General features: G+C 37.1%; 1 protein-coding gene across 3 annotated transcripts; it reads left to right on the forward strand.

Moving 5' to 3' along the window:
* Positions 1 to 302: 302 nt before the first annotated feature.
* LOC133261622 (caspase-1-like) lies at positions 303 to 14615 on the forward strand. 3 transcript variants are annotated; one of them, XM_061440072.1, is made up of 10 exons: positions 304 to 404; positions 985 to 1251; positions 3606 to 3665; positions 6420 to 6535; positions 7190 to 7363; positions 7807 to 8041; positions 8477 to 8620; positions 13435 to 13544; positions 13991 to 14090; positions 14516 to 14615. In XM_061440072.1, the coding sequence occupies exons 1-9, from the start codon at positions 398 to 400 to the stop codon at positions 14087 to 14089; spliced, it is 1212 nt and encodes a 403-aa protein (XP_061296056.1). In that variant the 5' UTR covers positions 304 to 397; the 3' UTR covers position 14090; positions 14516 to 14615. The 3 variants fall into 3 exon arrangements, with proteins under 3 accessions (XP_061296058.1, XP_061296056.1, XP_061296057.1); XM_061440073.1 differs by lacking the exon at positions 3606 to 3665; XM_061440074.1 differs by lacking the exons at positions 3606 to 3665; positions 6420 to 6535; positions 7190 to 7363; ... (3 more) ...; positions 13991 to 14090; positions 14516 to 14615 and adding an exon at positions 3366 to 3468 and having other exon boundaries at positions 303 to 404.
* Positions 14616 to 14920: the final 305 nt, after the last annotated feature.

Genomic DNA, 14920 nt, shown 5'->3' on the forward strand with positions numbered 1-14920 from the left:
AGATTTCTCTTGTTTGTATGATATCCAGTCTGTGACTTTTTGTTACAGCAGCCTAAATGAATGACGATACCAAAGGATGAGTTAGCTTTGCAGATTACACTTAATTATTGTGTGAATTTAATTTTATATATACTTCTTCATTATATTCTTATTCCGTAAGCCTCATTTCCCGCCTACCCTGACCTGATTCAAATTGTGGTGAAGGAAATTTCCCAGGGATACAATCCCTGATGTGATCTAAGTTGGAGTTATCTGATAATCTCTTTAGAACAAAAATAAATGCATATATATATATAAATGCGTCATGGGTATTTCACAATATGTACACACCCTGTTGAAAAGGAAGGTGGAACAAGATTTCAGTTTCATAACACACCAAGGCTAAGAAGGGGAAGCCATGGCCGGTGAGTTTTTTTTTTTTTTTTTACTGAAAACAGCTTCTTGAAAGAATAGTTTTGGAAGGGGCTGGCTCTTACAGAAACCATAATTAAGTTCTATGAATGTGCAAAGAGGGAGTGTTTGTGCAAAGAGAGGGACAGGTAGGGGCAAAGAGAATGAAAGGGGTGTGGAACAGTAAGGGACAGAAAGGAACCAAACTTCACTGGCTGCTCTCCGGCTGTCATTTTGCAATCTTAACTGAATTCTGACAGAGGGTGCAGAATTGGCACAGAATGGGTTCCAGCAGCTCTCCCCAAAGGAAACGGAAAATCACTGTTTCATTATTTTATTATGCACAGTTGTATCAACATGAAGCATGTTAACATAGGATTTTCAGGTACTATCTTGACGGTAGTAAATCTCATTCTTTGGGCCACTCTGTCAGATATTGAAGGAAGAATGAGGTGTGAGTGTCCTCAGGATTACCACACTGTGTGGGAAGGCACATTTTATTGATTAAATCTGAACGAGGCTATTCTGAGTTGCTGAAATGAAAGGAAAGTGAGGTTGTTTTCATGACTTGAGGCATTCTTTTGTTTCCAACAGACAAGCTTCTGAAAGAGAAGAGGAAGCTGTTTGTTCATTCAGTGAGCAAGGGTACAATAAATGGCTTGCTGGATGAGCTATTAGAAAAAAGAGTGCTGAACCAGGAGGAGATGGAAAAAGTAAGAGATGAAAATGATACAGCTATGGATAGAGCCCGAGTTTTGATAGACACTGTTATTCGTAAAGGACCTCGGGCATGCCAAATCTGCATCAGCCATATTTGTGAAGAAGACTCCCACCTGGCAGGAATACTGGGGCTCACTTCAGGTAAGGGTCTGTGACTCAGACTGAAGTTCATGTAAGCCCTGTGTCATTAGACCTAATATCTGACTTCTTCATTGGTCATATTAGCTTGCAGACCACTTCTTTACCTCTGGCTTCAGGTATTTCAGTGCTCATATTGCATGCCCCCTGTCTCTTTTCTTCTTTGGTCCTGTTTTTTGGCCTTAGTGTCTCTCTTTTGATTAAAGCTTATTTCCTATCCTGAGTATGTTGTAGCTCATTTGTTGAAATTCATGAGAACAACCTTGAAAAGTTTCATACTGTATTCTCCAGTCATCCTTGCAAGGTACTCTATTGATTTACCTAGTAAGTTAGTTATAGTCTAAAGGTCCCTAGAAACCTATGTGTAGTCATTTGACAGGTTTAAACTCTGTAATCAAATACTTTGCATAATGTCGCTCCAAAATTTTGCTCTCCAAGAGAAATAAAATATATTTCAGGGAGAATGGAACACTCAGAGAATAAATTAATTGCTTACAGAAAAGTAGAGATTTTAAGTGGACTCTTGCTTTTCATTGCCCCCTTGCATTTTCTTTCAAGTAGGATTGTGCACTCTACTGTGCACCATTCTGGGAGGCTCATCACCTCTCTTTCTGTCTCCTGAAGACTCAGTCCAGGCTCAGCCATCCGAGCTGCCCCTTCTATGGTTCCCTAGCTTCTCCACACAAAAAAAGACTGCAGCTCTGATGGGCTTCTAGTTATTGGCTTCTTTTGAGCTGCTCAGAGTCCCTGGAGAAGGGAAAATCTACCCACTGTATAGTCCATGGAGTTGCAAGGAGTTGGACATGATTGAGCAACTTTCACTTTTGTGCTTCTAAAATCATTCAAGGAAAGTAGATGTTATTTGAAAACAAGACATCATTTGTCCCTCAGGAACTGAGAGGAGCCTGTGCCCCTCTCAGCGACAGCAAATGTGTTTCTTTTGTTGTTGTTGATTTTTTTTGATACATTTTTTAGATTAACTCCCACCTCCAAGAATTAAAGACAGTCAATAAAAATAAGGGTTTAGAATATCTATATAATTGTCAAAACTTTTTCTTCCTTATCATATTTAACTCACAGTCCTTGAACCCTAGAAGCACTTGTGCAACTCATTGTGATAACTCTAATTCGTGGAATCTGTTTCTCCAGATGTTGGATGATACCTCCTCAGTCAAGGTTGTAAAGGCTTTGGTTCCTCCTCATCTATTTGGCAGTTGCTTCAGGACCCAAGTGTATGATAATTGGATATATATTTAAATTTGCTCTAAGAGGACACACCTAAAAACATTTCTTGACATATAAACTACGGCAATAACAAGCCCTCCTCCAGAAAATGTTCTTGAATTTATCAATGGTTAATTTAGTCCAGCAGTCTAGATAGGAAGGATGGGACAAATTTTAGCCTATGTCTTGGACTTGCAGTATTGTGGGATGTCCTAAGGCTCTCCTCCATTCACAGGAGAGACATGGCCCATTATTTGTCTATGGAAATCTTGTCTTTAGTAGGTACTATGACTTGGAGTAGTATTGGTTCATGCTGATACTTAAGTTTCTAGAATATGTTTCTGAGGTGGGTTGTGCTACATTGAGATATTTATAAAACCTTAAATAAAGTTAATTTCAATTCTTGTGCTTGAAATTGACAATCATAATGTCTAGCAACCTCAGACAACATATTGATAGATTTGATTGAGTAAGACAAGTGCAGATTACAGGTTGTGGTCAGGGCTCCAGTCATATGCATAATTGTATAAAACCCTTTGTGGGCTAGAGAGTAGCTTAGTGATTAAGAGGCCAGTATTGATAATCAAGACATTTTTGTATTCAAATCTTGGCTCTACCACCTTCTTGTTATATGACTTAGGAAATTCACTTAACACTGATTGGGGATAGGCCTCAATTTCCTTCTCATTTTGTTGTGATAAATCTTGGCATGGCTAAGTGTCCAAGCACAGATGCCTTTTAGTGTTAGTTTTCTCCAAAGTCCAGGTCAACTCTGAATTAGACAACTTCACTTTGAATACACATTCGTTAGGCAGTACTGATTACCTCAGGAGCCACCTTAAGATATATGTGATTCTATAGCTGATGCTGTTTCAATTTTATTTTCATCATAGAAAGTATAAATTAAAGAAGTCACTTCCAGACACTTTTGTTCTACCACTACTTAAGTTAACAAGTCCAGTCGTTCACGTGTAGAAGCTTTTGTTTCCCAGTGATAAGTATGGCTCCAGGTGAGTCACATCTTGCGCAGGATTAAAACCTATAGAAGGTATCTTTAGTAATGAGCAGCCAGTACACTGGGGTAAGAGTCTTTAGAGATTGTAACTATTTTAATGTCCTTTGTCTTTCCTCAGGTTCACAGTCTGAAAATTATCTTAGACAAAAACCCCAAGCAGTGGTCCCTCCTTTTCCAGGTAATGGTACTCTCAAGGTAATAGCATTGTTTGAATGCCACCTTCCTTGACGTCAGCTACAGATTAATGGGATGAATCAGGATGAGAGGACCATGGGTTTATTTACAGATTTATTCTATACATTTTTCTCTTCTTTATCTATTCTGCTTTAGCAGGAGTTGTTTCTACAGCTTCACTATCATGTTAACAGTTCTGAATCTGTATCTCAAATCCTGAATAACCACTTGAGTGCCACATTTTGCTATTCAAGCATCCACTGAACATGTGCATTCATCTCCTGCAGTCAGTTTCAATCATGTGAACTGAGATAGCTTGCCATGTGTCCCCGACCTCGGCTCTCCTCCACTTTCCTCTGTCTTGATTAATGGTACCACTAGCACCGAGTTATTCAAACCAGAAACCTGAAATTATCTTAGACCATTTCTTCTCCCTGACTTCCAACATTTAAGCGGCACCCAGATTTTATTTTCCTCTCACAAATTCTGATTGGTTTCTGCATTTCTACTTCTACTATTAGATTTCAGAGCCCCTATTCCAAGAGTGTTTCATAATTCTCCAGTCATAACTTCACTATATTTTTCTTGTAATTTTAAAAATAAATGCATTATTTTCCCTCATAGCACTTTCAGCTTTATGAGGAAATTGAACATACATGTTTGCTTATAGATCACCTCTAATAGAATTTCACCTGTAAACCTGTAATATATATGCAACTAATATTTGTTAAGACTATTTCACTGAATAATTTGGGCAGAATCATTAGAAAATATTTGCATGTGCCAATTGTGCTACAGACCCTGTTCTATGGACTATTTAGAAAGTAATGAATAAAACAAGCAAGATTTCTTCTTTTCTTAAAACTACTTGAATATATGAATAGTGAGTGGATAGGCATTTAAGAAACTCCACCATCAAAATAAAGCCAGCCAAAAATTTGAGGATGAAAATGACACTACACATATCTCTGGCAGTGACATGATATTATAACAGAGATAAATATTTATAATAGCTGGATATGATAGAAACTTTTGTTCCAATTCAAGGAATTTCTAAAATGGGCATTTGTTTTTCTTCAGATTTAGCTTTCCTTCAGGTGGTAATTAGATATCTAGGTCTCTTTCAGGCTATGGCTCTGATATCTGCAGCATACAATGCCAAAATGATTGAGGTAATAACAATCAAATTAATGGCATTGGTAGGAATATGTAGGATCATTTGTAAGAGATTTTGTTAGGCTTGGTCTGGATGAATAACATAGTATATCAGCTTTCATCCTATAATCTAGAACTTAGTTATATGGCCATACCTAATCACTGGACTTGTTAGCTATATAGATTAGCTGTGTTTTCAGGAAAAAGAATGAATTGTCTTATTGAAGATTTAACCAGTCTCAGCCACAAAATTTAAACACAAAACTTTTCATTCAACATAGCACTGAAGGTAGCACAAGGAATGCCTTGGTCGCAGATGACAAGAAAGTTCTTGTCATCTGGGACACTCGTTATATAACCAAATGCTATAATATAGTCTAATATATATAATATAATATAGCTCTGCTGCTGTGTCGCTTCAGTCGTGTCTGACTCTGTGCAACCTCATGGACTGCAGCCTACCAGGCTTCTCCATCCATGGGATTCTCCAGGCAAGAACACTGGAGTGGGTTGCCATTTCCTTCTCCAATAATATAGCTCTAATATAGTCCAAATATTTATATAATTTTTCTATTGTTCTTCAGGCTCCTTTTTTAAGAAATGCAATATTTTTTCCACGTGATAATGATTTCTATAGTTTTTTTCCCAACTATATCCATTCTAATTATCTCTTACTTTCTCCGTAGTCAATGAACTTCACGCTACATCAGTTTACCTAACTGAATATACTACAGTTTCTACAAGTTCTTTGTCAAAATTGAATATAATTTTCTTGTTTGACAGTTTAGTTTCTAAAATACATCAACATCAATAAAAATTATTTCTATTTTGAAGCAAAGATTACATTATTTATTTAGAAAATGTGTAACATTATTGGATGATGTTGAATTTGTGATCAAATAAACTCCCAAGTCTTTTCTCACATAAGCCACTGTGAGAATTCTTCCTCATATATTTGTGCAATCAATATTTAGTGGTATGGATTCCTCTAGGTGTACACCTTGATTTATTACTCTATTTCATATTCATTTTTGTCCATGTATCAATATCTTCTTTTTCTCCCTATATGTACACACAGTAATGAGATCCTAAAGTATAGGACAAAGGCTTTTCCTTCTTACCTTCCTTCATTCCTTGCAGTCTCTAATGCCTACTTTCTCAACTGTTAAGCAAATAAATAGATATATAAACATGAATTTTCAAATCATTGAAATATATTCATTAAGGCCAACTTCAGTTATCTCAGATTTCAATTATTTGAAATATATTTATAGCTTAATTCTTTTATCTAACATACTGTTTTCTGGGAGTGTTATAATGCATGGTCTTGAAAAACTCCCTTTTGCTTTTTAATTAAAAGCATTTGTAAAATGCTAATTCTAAGTGATGAAGGGATGTGATGCCTGTATTACACCCTGGAAATCTCCGACTTGGAATATATTTCTTTAGCAGAGTTGCTTTCAATGGTGTAAGGAGTAACCAGGATCATCTTCTTAAGGATTAATGCCTTCCTCCATGGCTTCATGCACAGGTGATTCTGGGAGGTACGCTAAATGGGATACTCAGGAATGCCATTATTCATAATGTTTTTTGTCTCTTGCAGCTCCTCAGGCAATGCTGGATAACCCAGTTAAGCTTGCATCTTCAGGACCAGGAGGGAACCTCAAGCTTTGCCCCCCAGAAACAGCCCAAAGAATACGGAAAGAAAAATCAGGAGAGGTGCTATGCTTGGAACATAAGGATCTGGGTGAAAGACACACTGGAGAAAATTCTAAACTGCAGTGGTTCTTTCTTAGAGCTAATTTCTTTGACAGGTTCTGGAAAACCATCCTGCTTCTTCCCTTACATAAAGAATTCCTATTTCCCTGGTTTATTTAGAGATTTTCAAGTTTAGTCTGATCCCCTGAGAAAATAGTTATAATAGTAAAAACAAAACAGTTAAAATAATAAAAACAGCTACATAATATGAGGCAGGCACTGTTTGGAGGATATTGCATATAATAACACCTTGAACCCTCAAAATAGCCCATTTTAAAGATCATAACACTGAGGCAATAGTTGTGAAATAATGTGTCTTAAGCAGTAAGTCAAGGAATCAGTTTTAAAATTGAGTCATTGTAGCCCTAATTCTGCTCATTTCCCTCAGTCCTACCTCTCAAAAGTAATTAAAATCAAGTGCTCAGCTGACATCTGGACATTCGCAGATTTCATTCCACTCCTATGGTAGGACTCATTCTCCCCTCTTTATTTTTACCTATGGTTCAAGAGCTTGGGTTTCTGTAGCGAAATAAGGGAAGAGAAGCTGTTAAATCCTCAAGATGAATATTTAATTAGAGAGGACAAGGCTATTTGTTCAACCTGTGTTTCTTACAGATTTACCCAATAATGGAAAGGTCGAACCGCACACGTCTTGCCCTTATTATCTGCAACACAGAGTTTGAAAATCTTACCAGAAGAGATGGAGCTGATGTTGATACCAGAAATATGAAGGTGCTACTAGAAGGTCTGGGATACAAGGTGGATGTGAAAGAAAATCTCACTGCTTCGGTAAATTTTGTCATAATGTAGAGACAATGGTCATGGCCTTTACTCCTAAAGAATGTTAGAAAGATTGGTTGTAGCACCAGAAATTTAATCTCTTGATGGTCTAAAATTCAAATTTGTTCTTGTAGGGTATTTCATGCTTCTATCCTAGAATCTTTTAGCAAGAGTCTGGTGAAACCTTTACCTGGAAAATGTTCCATTAATTCAATTATATGTCTATGGCCACAAAAATAAATAAATAAGCAATGTCCCTTTCTCTGCACTAGAAATCCCTTAATTACACCCTGAAACTCTTTTTTCACCTTTCCATGAATTGAAAATTAAATGTTCCTTTTGTATTCCATTGATTTTCATATCATTCAAGAGTGTCTCTTTATTGGATTCCAAGCTGCCATAATAACCAGTCACATAGTTCAACACCAGTGGTATTAATATGTCTCTTCCAGGAAATGATTTTAGAACTGAAGGCATTTGCTGCTCACTCAGAGCACCGGACCTCTGACAGTACTTTTCTGGTATTCATGTCTCATGGAATTCGGGCTGGCATTTGTGGGAAGAAATACTCTGAAGAAGTCCCAGACATATTAAAAGTTGATGACATCTTTCACATTTTGAACACCGGGAACTGCCCAGCTTTGAAGGACAAACCCAAGGTGATCATTATCCAGGCCTGCCGTGGTGGTGAGTGCTGATGTCTGTCAGAACACAGGGCCCTGAAGTATTGATTTCATTATCTGTGTGTGTGTCCAGTATTTTTCCATTCCTTTGAGTTTACTCTTCAATGTCAAAGAAAAGCTACCATCCTGTTTGGTAAAAGTAGATATTCTTTGACATTACAAAAGGGATTATAGCTTCTGTGAATTATATGACTGGTTGGTAGATGTTTGTTCCTTTTTCAACTGAAATATCACTTTTAATCTTAAGACTTTGATGTTGTAAGAATTAATTTGAGGGTTAGGAGAGACAAGAGTTGTTAAGATAGTTTTTGAGATATATATGTGCATCTGTATCTGAATTAAAGTTATTGACAAATCAGTAAATGGTTGAACAGATGTTTAGTGGAGAAAGTTTTCTTGGCTATTGGCAGTAACAAGAAACCAAATCTTGTCTTTTCAGAGAAGCAAGGGATGGTATGGGTAAACGATTCAGTAGCAGCTTCTGGAAACTGTTCCTTAGTGGCCCCAGAAGATTTTGAGTCTGATGCCATTAAGAAAGCCCACATAGAGAAGGATTTTATTGCTTTCTGCTCTTCGACACCAGGTAATGAGTATCTGTGTAAAACACCTTTTTGAGCATTACCAATGCAGAAATTCGCATCAATACATTAGAGAATGGATATCTGTGTTAAATTTTTCTTTTTTTAAATTAATATATTTATTTTATTTTTTAACTTTACAATATTGTATTGGTTTTGCCATATATCAACATGAATCCACCACAGGTAAAATTTTCATAAGACTTTTGACGACTAATTCAAGTCTTCCTCTCAGTTACACCTTCATTTCTCCTTATCCATGGAAACCAAGTAAATATACATTTATTTTAGTAAACTCCCATGTTGCAAAATTATTTTTGTACTCTGTGGAATAAATAGATAGGTCCACATGTTGATATCACTTAACATTTCAATTTGCCTAGACATGTATTTATAGAAGAATATTTATAAAAGGGGAGAGGCAGGAAAGCAAACAAAGTATACTGAGTCCCTGTGGTAAAGGTATTTTAAACAGAAGTGTGAAGTTTATGAAACAGGAAAAAACTGAATGATTCTAAACCTAGATTTTGGATTATCAGTTCAGTTAAGTTCAGTCGCTCTGCAACCCCATGAATTGCAGCACGCCGGGCTTCCTGGTCCAACACCAACTCCCGGAGTTCACTCAAACTCATTTCCATCAAGTCAGTGATGCCATCCAGCCATCTCATCCTCTGTTGTTCCCTTGTCCTCCTACTGCCAATCCCTCCCAGCATCAGAGTCTTTTCCAGTGAGTCAACTCTTCGCATGAGGTGGCCAAAATACTGGAGTTTCAGCTTTAGCATCAATCCTTCCAATGAACACCCAGGACCGATCTCCTTTAGAATGGACTTGTTGGATCTCCTTGCAGTCCAGGGGACTCTCAAGAGTCTTCTCCAACACCACAGTTCAAAAGCATCAATTCTTCGGTGCTCAGCTTTCTTCACAGTCCAACTCTCACATCCATACATGACCACTGGAAAAACCATAGCCTTGACTAGACGGACCTTTGTTGGCAAAGTAATGTCTCTGCTTTTCAATATGCTATCTAGGTTGGTCATAACTTCCCTTCCAAAGAGTAAGCATCTTCTAATTTCATGGCTGCTATCACCATCTGCAGGGATTTTGGATCCCAGAAAAATAAAGTCTGACACTGTTTCCATTGTTTCCCCATCTATTTGCCATGAAGTGATGGGACCAGATACCATGATATTCGTTTTCTGAATGTTGAGCTTTAAGCCAACTTTTTCACTCTCCTCTTTCACTTTCATCAAGAGGCTTTTTAGTTCCTCTTCACTTTCTGCCATAAGGGTGGTATCATCTGTGTATCTGAGATTATTGATATTTCTCCTGGCAATCTTGATTCCAGATTGTGCTTCTTCCAGCCCAGTGTTTCTCATGATGTACTCTGCATGTAAGTTAAATAAGCAGGGTGACAATATACAGCCTTGACGTACTTCTTTTCCTATTTGGAACCTGTCTGTTGTTCCATGTCCAGTTCTAACTGTTGCTTCCTGACCTGCATATAGGTTTCTCAAGAGGCAGGTTAGGTGGTCTGGTATTCCCATCTCTTTCAGAATTTTCCACAGTTTATTATAATCCACACAGTCAAAGGCTTTGGCATAGTCAATGAAGCAGAAATAGATGTTTTTCTGGAACTCTCTTCCTTTTTCCATGATGCAGCAGATGTTGACAATTTGATCTCTGGTTCCTCTGCCTTTTCTAAAACCAACTTGAACATCTGGAAGTTCACGGTTCACATATTGCTGAAGCCTAGCTTGGAGAAGTTTTTGGATTATGAGTACTGTCAATTATATTATGACTCTGTCACTTAGTACTTTGTAAATTAGTTCCAATTATTTAGCTTCTCTGGGCTTTCTTTGAATTCCTCACTAATATATATGAATACATGTGTCATTGTCATAAGTCTGAAAGCATTTTAATAATAAATACAGAATGTTTAGTAAGCATGACATAGAATAAAGCACACTTTAAATTATTGCCACTATTAATGATGTTTTATTAATAGTTGTAGCTTAAATTCAAGCTTTTACCTTGCATTACTTTCCATATCCAGGTTTGAATAAAAGTCATCCACTATAGTTTGGAATTTCTTGGACATTAAGATTCTCTTGATTACTTCCAGCCTAAAGATTTGCCCCTGATAAAATAGTTTAACTTACAGATTTTTTTCTATAATGAGTTACCATCTCTCAGGAGACAGCATGCTTTTGCATTGTGTTGACCATATATTGATATAGAAATCAATTTTTCATGAAAAAGAAATCAATGTTCATCGCAGCACTGTTTATAATAGTCAGGACATGGAAGCAACCTAGATGTCCATCAGCAGATGAATGGATAAGAAAGCTATGGTACATATACACAATGGAGTATTACTCAGCCATTAAAAAGAATACATTTGAATCAGTTCTAATGAGGTGGATGAAACTGGAGCCTATTATACAGAATGAAGTAAGCCAGAAGGAAAAACACCAATACAGTATACTAACACATATATATGGAATTTAGAAAGATGGTAACGATAACCCTGTATATGAGACAGCAAAAGAGACACTGATGTATAGAACAGTCTTATGGACTCTGTGGGAGAGGGAGAGGGTGGGAAGATTTGGGAGAATGGCATTGAAACATGTAAAATATCATGTATGAAACGAGATGCCAGTCCAGGTTCAATGCACGATACTGGATGCTTGGGGCAGGTGCACTGGGACGACCCAGAGGGATGGTATGGGGTGGGAGGAGGGCGGAGGGTTCAGGATGGGGAACACATGTATACCTGTGGTGGATTCATTTTAAAATTAGAATTAAAATTAAAAAAAAAAGAATAGAAATCAATTTTTTTTTCAAAAGTGAAAACAATGACACTAGGGAAAGCCTCCATACATTTATAATTTGAGTGTATTTAACAGACTTTTTTTAAAATATAAATTTATTTATTTTAATTGGAGGTTAATTACTTTACAATATTGTATTGATTTTGCCATACATCGACGTGAATCCACCACAGGTATACACATGTTCCCCATTCCGAACCCTCTTCCCTCCTCCCTCCCCGTACCATCCCTCTGGGTTGTCCCAGTGCACCAAGCCCAAGCAACCAGTATCATGCATTGAACTTGGACTGGCGATTCTTTTCATATATGATATTATACATGTTTCAATGCCATTCTCTCAAATCATCCCACCCTCTCCCTCTCCCACAGAGTCCAAAAAACTGTTCTATACATCAGTGTCTCTTTTGTTGTCTCACATACAGGGTTATCGTTACTAGATGTAGCTATTAAAAAAAAAATGATCCCAGTCTTCCACAGAGATTTACATCTAGGTGTTATAATCTTTATAGGCCCCTTGGCTTCTTGACATCTATCTTGTTGATTTTTGTCTCACTTTCTTTCACTTTCCTCATACTCCTTTCCACATGATTCGTAGAAACTCCAGTTAATTTCCTTGAGTTTCTATGAGTAAATCTAGCTTTTTATCCTCTGGTATTAATTCCAATTACATTGTAGTACTCTTATGAAGAAAAGTAACCATTCTCTAACTAATTTCACTAAGAACTTGAAGATATATTGGCCTGCAATTCTCTCCCACCTACTTCCTTTAATTGAAGCCATCTTCATTAAGACAGCTGTAGTTTTAGATAGGATTTTAATCTATTACTATTATGCATTTTATTACCATTTCTATTGGCTAAAATGTTTTGATAATTTTCCTATATGTTCCTTTGCATAATTTAAAAATGGCTTTATAACTTCTAAGTCCTACTATTTTGTATAACTATTTTTTTAATATATCTTTTCTTTTTTTTTTAATATATCTTTTCTATGAGAGTGTTTTGTCTTATGATCTTTCCCTCTTAAACCTTTTCTCAGTATGGACTTCTTTTCTGTTGGTAACATTTTCATATTTAATTAGTAATTTCTTTGTCTAAATGCTTTATGACCAATATTATTTGATTTTAATTAAATCACAAGGTAGATAAATTTAAAGAAATTTTATTAATATGAATTCCTTGTATAAACTGGGTACTGCTGCTGCTGCTGCTAAGTCGCTTCAGTTGTGTCCGACTCTGTGGGACTCCATAGACAGCAGCCCACCAGGCTCCCCCATCCCTGGGATTCTCCAGGCAAGAACACTGGAGTGGGTTGCCATTTCCTTCTCCAATGCATGAAAGTGAAAAGTGAGAGTGACGTCGCTCAGTCATGTCCGACTCTTAGCGACCCCATGGACTACAGCCTACCAGGCTCCTCTGTCCATGGGATTTTCCAGGCAAGAGTACTAGAGTGGAGTGCCATTGCCTTCTCCGAAACTGGGTACTACATTTGTATATTCTTCCAGATCCTTGTAATGCATATTACATCTAATATGCAAATGTATGTTGGGGGCAGAAATTATTACCTTCCCTATTACAGTCGAGGCCTGCATTTCAGAGTGTATAATTAACTTAAATCAAGTATGTCAGTGGCACTCTTGGGGTCCACACTCTGGTATTTGTTCCTCAAGGCCCAGTCACTCCCTTCCATTCCAACCTGCCTTTCTCTCCTTCTCTACTATATTTGTGGTTCTTTGAACCTCAAAGATTATCCTGCATAACGTCTGTACCATATACAGCATTCTTCATATGGTTTTAAAAACTGTCAAGTGTCACTGAAAATATACACACTGAATGTTGAATAGAGTCACTTAATGATGGCATACAGACTGTAAGAAATAGCATAAACTCAACAGTCTGCTTTAGTTGAAACAGAAATCCTAGGACTCCATTTCTGTAGCCAAGTGAGAGAGCTTGCATGAAATTTGAAATGTGTTTTCTTCACAGATAATGTTTCCTGGAGACATCCCATATTCGGCTCTCTTTTTATTATTAAACTCATCGAAACTTTTCAAGAATATGCCTGGTCCTGTGACCTGGAGGAAATTTTCCGAAAGGTATGTGCAAGATACTTCTGAAATGCTACCTCCCTATCTATTCTAACTGGCAACCTAAGGAGCAGCTCTGGATATGTTTTCTTCTAAAAATGTCTTTCTTTTCAAATGAGTTTTGAGGTTTTCTTTGGTGAGTCAGCCAACCCGGAAGCCAGTTCCAAGATATTATGATCTAGAAAACAACCCCTAGAAAATCATTTAACATCCCTCTTTGCTGAATAAACAAATGAGTGGACTCTAATTTACTAATGTCCAAAACTATTAGATTTAGTAGATTTTAAAGCATGTCAGTCCATCCTTTGACATGCATATTACTGATTTGTATAAAGGAAAATCTTTTTGTTTTAATCATTTATTTTGCTACTATTTTTCCAACGTAAGTGAAAATCCTTTCACTTGGGGCGGGGGCGGGAGAGAGGTGGAATCTATAGAACTTATTTTCCTTTTAGGTTCGATTTTCATTTGAGCTGCCAGATGGTAAGGTACAGATGCCCACTGCTGAAAGAGTGACTTTGACAAGATGTTTCTACCTCTTTCCAGGATATTAAAGTAAGTAAGTTGTAAGGATAGATGTGTATGTGGTAGGGGTGGGGCAAAATTGCGGGACGAGCGCTGAACTACCCCCTAGTGAAGATCTCAAGGTCTAGTATAATAAACAGGGGATAATGGAAGGATATTGAAAGCCTTTCTGCTGGTTAGTACAGGGCACACTGCACTTCCCTCAAGGTTCTGCAGAGGTAGATGGCCATTTCTCAAGGTTAGTTGATATAGATTGAGATTTGGCCAGAATATGATGAAAGCTCAGTTTTAGACGTTCCTCTCCTTTGCCTCAGCAGGGCAATATTGAGACATAACATGGGTTCTTCATTCTTAGGAGTGTGTGTAATCACTTGGTGGAGTCATTTTATAACTTGCATTTATTTTAGCAGAATTCTTTTTTAATGCTTGTTTTACTTTCTCTTCCTTTTCCATAGGAAGCCAGGAGTTCTGTCATTCTATAACTGCTTCGGAATCCTGTTGGCAGAAAACAGACATTTCTTTAAACATTTCAATAAATTAGAAATAGAAATGAAAGGTCATCAGTTTCTTTTTTACCACTCTGAGAAGGTAGGGAGATGGAATTTGGAGAAAGTAATAGATTTGAAGTCTTCAGATTTCATAAGAATTGAACTTGCTACTCACACCATTCTTTCTAGAAAACATTTGCTAGATTTTCTGCTTTAGGGATACAGATATAAATTACAGTAGGTACCTGACCTCAACAAATTTTGAGCTCAACAGGAGATATTCAGAGAAGGTAATGTGATAAGTAACTTATCCAAAATCTCAGAGTTTATCACTGACAAAGTCATGACTACTGTTTACACAATTCTAGCCCT

Source organism: Bos javanicus, chromosome 15, assembly GCF_032452875.1.
Source record: "Bos javanicus breed banteng chromosome 15, ARS-OSU_banteng_1.0, whole genome shotgun sequence".
Classification (NCBI taxonomy): Eukaryota; Metazoa; Chordata; class Mammalia; order Artiodactyla; family Bovidae; genus Bos; species Bos javanicus.

Bases quoted from the DNA above. Each gene is read 5' to 3' on its own strand.
- LOC133261622 (XM_061440072.1), top strand. The intron at 7,364-7,806 runs GTAAATTTTGTC...TGTCTCTTCCAG, and splicing joins AAGAAAATCTCACTGCTTCG to GAAATGATTTTAGAACTGAA. The intron at 8,621-13,434 runs GTAATGAGTATC...TTTTCTTCACAG, and splicing joins TTTCTGCTCTTCGACACCAG to ATAATGTTTCCTGGAGACAT.